The sequence below is a fragment of the Zea mays genome, chromosome 7 (assembly GCF_902167145.1).
Source record: "Zea mays cultivar B73 chromosome 7, Zm-B73-REFERENCE-NAM-5.0, whole genome shotgun sequence".
In the NCBI taxonomy this organism is placed as follows: Eukaryota; Viridiplantae; Streptophyta; class Magnoliopsida; order Poales; family Poaceae; genus Zea; species Zea mays.
The window spans coordinates 172,751,676-172,759,756 of record NC_050102.1 but is presented as its reverse complement, the minus strand read 5'-3'; the positions used below and the strand labels follow the sequence as shown (position 1 = coordinate 172,759,756).

At 50.2% G+C, this 8,081-nt stretch overlaps 1 protein-coding gene across 2 annotated transcripts; it reads right to left on the bottom strand.

Moving 5' to 3' along the window:
• Nucleotides 1-901: 901 nt before the first annotated feature.
• On the bottom strand, nt 902-3,654 carry LOC100192793 (uncharacterized). 2 transcript variants are annotated; one of them, NM_001154928.2, is made up of 4 exons: nt 3,192-3,559; nt 2,326-2,559; nt 1,665-1,698; nt 902-1,517 (listed from the first exon to the last, which is right to left on the bottom strand). In NM_001154928.2, exons 1-4 carry the CDS (start codon nt 3,247-3,249, stop codon nt 1,247-1,249), a joined length of 597 nt encoding a protein of 198 aa, NP_001148400.2. In that variant the 5' UTR covers nt 3,250-3,559; the 3' UTR covers nt 902-1,246. The 2 variants fall into 2 exon arrangements, with proteins under 2 accessions (NP_001148400.2, XP_035816260.1); XM_035960367.1 differs by having other exon boundaries at nt 903-1,485; nt 3,192-3,654.
• Nucleotides 3,655-8,081: the final 4,427 nt, after the last annotated feature.

The window sequence follows — 8,081 nt, the reverse complement described above, 5'->3', positions numbered from 1 at the left end:
CTTGCATTGGCTCCACACCAGCACAACAGCGCCCGGCCTGCCGCACGTCTGCGTGCGTGTCTACCACTAGATCTATTTAAACGTCGTGTTGATAGGGTTAAGGTTGGATCATATGTCGTTTAATACGGTCCGTGACTAGCGTCGGATAAGTTTTTTCGAGTTAGATCGATTTTTTTGGGTTTAGATGGACCTTTGCGTTAAAATTTATGGTCTGTGTCGGGCCCGTGGTATTGATGGGGCTGACTTTTTTTGGACGGGTCAGATCGAACGGCTCGTGCTCAGTTGTACGGTGTACCTACCACCCCGCGCCCCGCCGTAACTCGGCCGACCCGTCGGGTACGCCAATCATGCTGCTCGCTGCGCGGCAACCATGTGCGTCCGCACGGATCCAGCGCCCCCCGCGCCGCGCCGCGCTCGTTCCATCTTCCATGATCGCGTGCCGCGCGCTTCGTACACCCGGGCAGCCTGAGCGCATCATTCGTCGCTCGTCACGCAGCTCTCGGCTGGATCCAGGGCGCCGTCGTACGACGACCACTGCTCGATCGGGGCCGCGGGGGGCCCTACGGGTTTGCAACTTTGCAAGTGTTCGTGTGCTTGCTACCGCCGCATCTACCGCTTTCAGCGATGCAGCAAGCAGTGACACAGAGCGAGGGAGCCCCACTCCGCTTGTCCGCTAGGACGGGACGAGAGAGAGAGAGAGAGAGAGAGAGAGAGAGAGAGAGAGCTGAGAATCTCTGCAAGTGTTCTACCAAGAACAGCTAGACAGATGGTGGACGGTTTACAGGCCCCTCTACCTTGCTCTGAATTCATGCTGGTTCAGAGGAGTGCGCCGAGAATACGCGCCACCGACAGGGAGGGAGATACCAGCGGCAACTTAACGGACGTGATGACACGCGAGTTGATAAATACACACACACACTACGGCATTGTTTGTATTAGTAGCATTATCATTCCATCCGGACTCGAGCTAACCTAGCTACCAGTGCCTTCCCTTCGCTAGTACATTTACACGATTAATAAATAGCACGATAAAAAAAAGACAGACCAATCGTCCTTCATGAATCATGATAGAGACAGGCATCCTACCAGATTACAGAGTACGCAGAACGTGAGGTGGTCACAGTCACAGAGGAGCATCTCTCTATATAGTCCAGCACAGTGCTCCTGAAACGCCCTTACCAAAAGGGCAGTGCTAGCTTTCTACTAGCAACAGGCAGGCCATGTTTCCGAGGCCATACTAAAAGCGTCACGCGAGCACCATGGCGGAGAGGAGAAGCGCGGCGAGGGCGGCGGCCAGCCCACCAGCTCTTGGGGGAAGGAGCAAGCCCGCCGCCGCCGCGGTGTCCATGCTAGCGTCCGTGCCTGGTCCTAGGCCGCCGAACCCGGTACCCGCAGTTCCGGCGGCAGTGCCTGTCCCCATGCCAGCGCCGGCTGTGCCTGTGCCTGTGCCTGTGGAGGTCCCTGCGGTTCCTCCTCCCATGGTGCCTGCAGTGGTCGGGGTCATGGTTCCAACGGCGCTGTATAAAGAAAGCAACGCTGTTAGAATTGTGCGATCCTTAAGAAAGCAACGCTGTTGATTAAGACACATGCTGAATGTCATGCGATCCTTAATACAGCCATCGGGGCCAGGCCTCAGTGCGTGTTAATTTACGTTCACGACGTACCTTGCACCGGTAGGGTAAGAGCAGCCTGAAGAACCTGAAAGTTTATAGTAGCACAAAGACCATGTAAGATACAGGTAGGACACTGATGGAGTGATGAAACGGACAGTGTCACACCAGCACAGAAGAACGTGGAAGGAAATGAACACAGACACCATATACAAGACACCGGAATCAAAATGTTCCTTTTTCTAATGTGTTTTACTAGTTTTAGGCGAGGCCACACCACTAGCCTTAATGCAGTGTGCCTGTACAGAACTCGATTCCCTAAAGCTTGCTTGACCAGCAGTACACCTAGATAGCTTTAACTTAGGGTTTTTTAAGCTGGTGCCCTTATGGTAACTGATAGCAAAATGAAATGTGCCAAAAATGATCAGATCCGCATTGTTCCATGTCAAAAGCCGAGTTCAGGTGCCCCAAGCACACACACAAAAAAAAACTTTAGCAATTGGCAATGGCAATGGCAGACCTTTAGGCTAAAATCTCTCGCTATTTAAAATTGAAAATTGAATAGTGAGAGATTCTAGTCCCATCAATCCTCTCCATTACCTACAAGCCCTAAACCTCTCTACTCTTCATCTTCTCTTGGCAATTCTAACCCAGCCAGCGTGTAGATAACGTAATGCTCTCTAGGCAAGGAGGGGTGTGGAGGGGGCGCGTTTACTTGGGTCGCTGGTGGTGAGGGCGGCGGTGCCGGTGAAGTCGCAGGTGGCGCCCTTGGCCTTGTTGTTCTGGTAGTAGCTGTTGGCCGCCCAGGAGCAGTGCGCCGCGACGGTGTTGGGGTTGTAGCACGCCCCCGTCTCGTGGATGGAGTTGCAGTCCGCCCCCGACCCGCACGCGTAGTCGATCGTCTTCTGCAGCGCGGCCTGAGACGCGTCCTGCCTGCACACGCACCACTCTGCGCCAAAAAAAAATGTTTGGTTGTGTAAGGTGTGTGCTGCGTTTCAGTCAAGCAAAAGCTATAGCACACACAAAAAAAAAGAGATGGAAAAAAAAAAGAAGAAATATTATGGAAACAGAGGCGGAAGAAGTGCTGAAATGGTTGCAGCGGGTGCTGCTGTCGGACTGAACATTGGCAGCCAAAAAGGAATCTTAGGGAAAAACCCAATGGCAAAAGAAACAGTACAGTCTCAGAGTCTCAGATGCAAGGTCGTCTTGCTTGCTTTGCTTCGTCCACGAGGGAAAAAAGAGAGATAAAAAAATGGAATTCGAGAAGAAACGAAGCATAGCTGGAAAAAAGAAAACAAGCGCAGCAAACAGAGCCGCGGACGTCCGGACTCCGGAGTCCAGATGTCAGAGCACACAGAAAGCGGTAGAAGAGCTTGCAGTGGCGATTCGGCAGAATGGCGAACACGAGAGAGACCCCCGTGGTTTGCGCTTGCGCGCGCACAAAGTAGCCGAAACAAATGGCGGCAGACGCTAATAGAAAATTCCACAAGAGCAGAGCGTGGGGGACGAGGACGAAGGGAAGAAAGGTTAGGAAGAGAGAGAGACAGAGAAAGAGAGAGAGAGAGAGAGAAGGCTCCTCACGTGACGCGGCGAGGGTGGAAGAGAGGAGGAGAAGCACCGTCACCAGCAGCGCCTTCATGGTCGTCTGTCGCTGCCACGGAGGTAGCGAAGGCCTCCCTCTCCCAGGACGCGCCCTAACGATGCGACTATATGCGAGCACGCGAGAGAAGAGAACTCCGCACGGAGAGTGGGAAGAGGGAGAGAGAGAGAGAGAGAGGCAGCGCGGTCGGGCTTGCGCCGCCGGTAGATGAAGAGATTTCGGAGACGATGCGGGACTGGGAGTTGGGACGAGGCTAGAGCGGGGAGCGAGTGAGAGGGCGTGTGTGCAGTGCAGTGCAGCGGGCTGGCAAGTGTGGGAGAGTGCGTGCTTCCTTCTGCTCGCGGGTGAGAGATGCGCGTGCTTCTTTCTTTCTGCTCGGGTGAGTATTTTGCTGCTTGCATCGGCGACGGTTACGACCTCTCTCTTAGACTGAGCGGGAAAAAAATAAATGCCATGGGCATATATGGTCTGCGTGTTTCGTGCGGAATTCGCCCTCCCCGCTTTGTGCGTCCGACTTTGCAAAGAAAGCCTTTTTTTGTTTTGGTTTCGTTTGGTTCTTTGTCGCCGCTTTCTCTCTCTCTCTGAAGCCATGCCTGGTTCTCTCTGGAGTCTGGACGGCGTTTCGAGGCCACCATGCAATTTCGCTGGCATTTCCCTCTCTCTTCTTTTTCGGTTTCCCGTGGAATTAAAAGCACGGGGTAACGGAGGCGAGGTATTACCGCTAACAAATGAGGTGGTGATGGTGGAATCTTGTGGGTGAAACAACAATCGCTAGTGCTTTTATATACTTGCTCCGCAGGTCCTGAGATGGCGTTGCTGGCGAGAGAAAACCTGCGGACTACTCGTACACGCATATCATATGCGCGGCTGGGGACCGTGTCGCACCAAACGCGGTGGGGGTGGGGCATGGCTGCCTTGGCACGAGATCGATCTGATAAGATTTGCGATCTATCCGACCAATTTACCCATCCCTTGAACGCGGATTATTGCACGCTGCAGGAGCAGGAAGTGCTATTACGGCTCTCAGTGCCAGGTGAAAAGTCAGCAGCGAACCCCTTTTTGTGTGTGTGTGTGTGTGTTTCAGTATACTTGTGTGGTGATAAAAGCAAACGGTCGCATTGTCAGGGGTGTGGGGTAGGGGCCGTAGTGGAGAACTGGAGGGCGCTTCATCAGACAGCAACAGCAGCAGTACTGGTGCTATGCGGTCAGCGGTTTCCGATGATTTAGCGTCCATTGGTTAGGGCCCAAATTGCGAGAGCCTGAGCCCTGAGGCAAAAAAAAAAAACGTGCAGGCACACAGCCTCCTTGTGCAGCGCAGCAGCGGTCAGCTGTGCTCGGCCTCTCTTTCACTGAGCCATTGGCAATTTTGCCATTATTATTTGTGGGCTTCGCCAATATGCCATCGGACCCACAAATCATAGACACAGACGGTCCCACCAGTCATAGACACGGGATGGCATAATAAAAGACAGCCAAAATTGAGAGTGGCAAAATAGTAAATTTCTCCTCCTTCACTAGCCCCCCGACTTGGTTGCAGATTTTTGGGATTAGGATTCTCCCACGTCCCAACAACGGGACTGAGAACGTATGGCTCAAAATAGGACTTCCAAACAGATGAATCTGTTGTTTTGCTACTACAACAAATGGATGGATGGTGTCTTGGTCCGGCACCTTGCTTTGCAATGGGCCAAATACGATATACCGTATACGTTCAACTAAGTGAAACACAAGCACTGATGCGAACGATCTCTTCTCCCCCACTATACGGTACCTACCGACACGAAACACAGACAGTGAAGCGAACGATCTCGACTCCTTCCCTTTTTCCTGTACTACCGACACGAAGTGCCCCCAGCGAGGCGGCGAGACACATACAGTAGCGCGCCCCGCGTCACTGGCTAGACACTACCTGAGCTGCTGATTGCCGCTTGGCGGGCCGGAACAACATCCGCTCGCTCGCAGTCGGCATTCGTCAGTCATATCGTCCGATCTGATCGCTCCAGTCTCCGGAGCCCGGCAGCAACACGATGGAAAAAAAAAACAAGCGTGGCCAGGTGCTCAGGTCGACCCACGCACCATCTGCAGCAGGCAGCAGGGCAGGCAGCTCGTCGTGGTTGACCCCCCTTTGATTCATTCTCCAACTCCAATCGTGCATCAGACGGATTGATTGGTTGGTGGCAGTGCCGCTGTTGGTGCTGCCGATCAGTGGGCTTCGAATCATTGCGCCATGTCCACACGGACACGCGGCAACAGACGTTGGGCATTTTTCTAGAGCGATGCGATGGATTCCATCCGGGGATACCCGTGCACCTCGTTCGTTCGTACTAGCACGCTAGCAATAGGCCAATAGCTTTTGCTTCACCCGCGGCCCACCGATCGTTTCGGTGCGAATCACTGGGACGGAGCCGTGCTGGACTACAGGGTGCCAGGGTGTGTGTGGGCTGGGGAGTGCCGATTTCTGGTTCTGGGCGTGTGAACGCTGCATGGACAACACGCGAGCCAAGGCCACGCTGCCTGCCGACGTGGAGCTGGTCGCGGAATCCTGGCGTGGCGTTCTTTCCGCCTGATGAAATCCGTCGGCCTCCCCTGTCTGTTCCTGCGCTCGCGAGCTTTCCGAATCCGAGCTGCAAGGGGCATGGCAACTCGCAATGACGGGAGCCGCCTCCGCGGTTGGTGCGAGTTAGAGATATCCAAATGGGCCGTGCCCGTCCGGCGGTATGTGGCACCATACGTTTTTAGCCCGTCATGAACATGGCACGGCTCGTTATTCAGGCCGGGTTTAGGCCGCTGCCGTGGCACGTCGTGCCGGTCCGAGCACGATCCGGTTATTTTTTTATTTCCCAGTGCATTTCTTTGTATATTAAAAACAACTTTAACAGTTTAGATACAAAATAAGTTTGGTTTAGTTGGCTAGAGTGTTGTAGCTAGGCATTTTAAAGCCTCCAACCAGGGTTTGAATCCTACCATGTTTTTTAGTCTTTTTTACTTATTTTTTTCTCACCCTGGTCAAAAGCACGACGGGTCTTAACGGGCTGCGGGCCGGCCCGGCACGACTTGGCTATGTGCTTGCCATGCTTAGGCCTCGGATGTGGCATGGTGGCCCAGCCCGACACGGCCCGTCAACCTAACAGGCTCAGGCGTGCCGGGCCGACACAGCCCACCCGTTTGGACATGTATAGTGCGAGTACGACCATAATGGGGGACTCGATCCCCGATTACTACTCATGGGGAAAAAAATTAGGCTAGTTTGGAAACTCATTTTTAAACTAGTTTGGCAATGATGGGAAAATTATAATTAGTTAGGAATCTATTGGAAAAATGAAGTTTCTAAACTAGCCATTATTAGAGGATGAAGATGAGAAGTTTATTTACCCACGTGGAAGTAAACCGAAAAAAAACTTCCTCGGTGGGTAAACGGGGACGGAAAACATTCTAATCTATTTTTCGTGGGGACCAATTAAACTTACATGCGATGATGTTTTCATGTAATATTTAATGATAAAAATAAATAATTATCTTGTCAAAAGACCACTTATTGTACAAATATGTTTATTTTAATGTACACATAATAATTTTTTACATCTGATAATGTGTATAATTGACAATGTTTTGCAATAATAACATATAAAATACGTCCTAATTATAATTTAAGTCAGGCGGAAATCTTCGACATGAATTATCCTTGTGGGGAACAGGAATAGAGAAGAAATGTCTCCCGCAAATGTTCGTGTTGATCCATGTGGGTAATTTTTTGTCGCGGGGACAGAAATGAGGAGCAAAAATCCGACGGAAAATTCTCAATTGGCATCCCCATACCGTAGAAGGCAAAGGAACTTGATAAATACATATTTTTTGAGTTTTTTATATTTTATTAAAGTGGGCGTGAGACACATTGGGCCGGACGCTTTTGTTTTGCATGCCAAAAGTTTGCACCACGTTGGGTTCTTGGGTAGGTTGGGAATACAGTCTTAGGTCTAGTTTGGATATTCTAGGAATTAGAGGTATTAGAGTGGATTGAGATGTATTGTGAGAGTTTTTGATCTATTGAGGATTTAAACACTCTCCAATCCCTCCAAAACACTCCAATCCAAGAGTATCCAAACTAGGCCTTAGTTAGAATAGGCTCCAAGTTTCTTATCTGCATGTATTGTAGGATTGAATTGTCCGATATATACATGTTACCATTCTTCTATTTTCGTGAAACGTGTCACTTCCTGATCTCTTTGCTCCGCAAATGCGTAAGAACACTCTGCATACTAAATACTTTGGCCGACACTATGTGCTTGTTCCTTGCTTTCCATCAGCGCATGAGTAACACACCTAATTATATATATGTTTAAGGGGTCCTGAATAATTATTTTGGAACAATGAAAAGAGATTACATGGAAATTTTACTATTACAAAGCTGACCTTTGTAAGGTTCTGCATCACCAAGTAACAAATAAATCTATCGCTCAGGCGCAATGATTTCTGCTTAGCTAGAGCCACGAGCTGATGAACTACGCAATTTGGGATTTCTTTGCTAGGATTTTTTGCATGTCAGCTTTCGAAGCACTTCTTCGAGCTCAATATGTATCGAGTCTTACAGAACAGATACGAATTTGAGTTCGCCAGCTTATAGGCAAGGCAGCCTTGACCCCTTTGGATGTCAGAAGTAATTCCAGTTAAATGCTTATTCTCAGATGCTTCAATCCACGCATACTCACCTGTATAATTTATAAACTTCTATGAACATGTGCATGCAGGGTCAACATCTTCGAAAACTTAGTCGATATTTTTTTAAGATGGAATTAATGAAGTTATTATAGGCGTCTCACTGTCGATAAAAGCACCGTTTATCACTATAAGCGTAAAAACCGTTAGATCATAAT

Bases quoted from the DNA above. Each gene is read 5' to 3' on its own strand.
- LOC100192793 (NM_001154928.2), bottom strand. From the start codon at position 3,249: ATGAAGGCGCTGCTGGTGACGGTGCTTCTCCTCCTCTCTTCCACCCTC. The intron at 2,560-3,191 runs GTGAGGAGCCTT...TTTTTGGCGCAG, and splicing joins TTCCACCCTCGCCGCGTCAC to AGTGGTGCGTGTGCAGGCAG. The intron at 1,699-2,325 runs GTAAACGCGCCC...ATAAACTTTCAG, and splicing joins CCTCACCACCAGCGACCCAA to GTTCTTCAGGCTGCTCTTAC.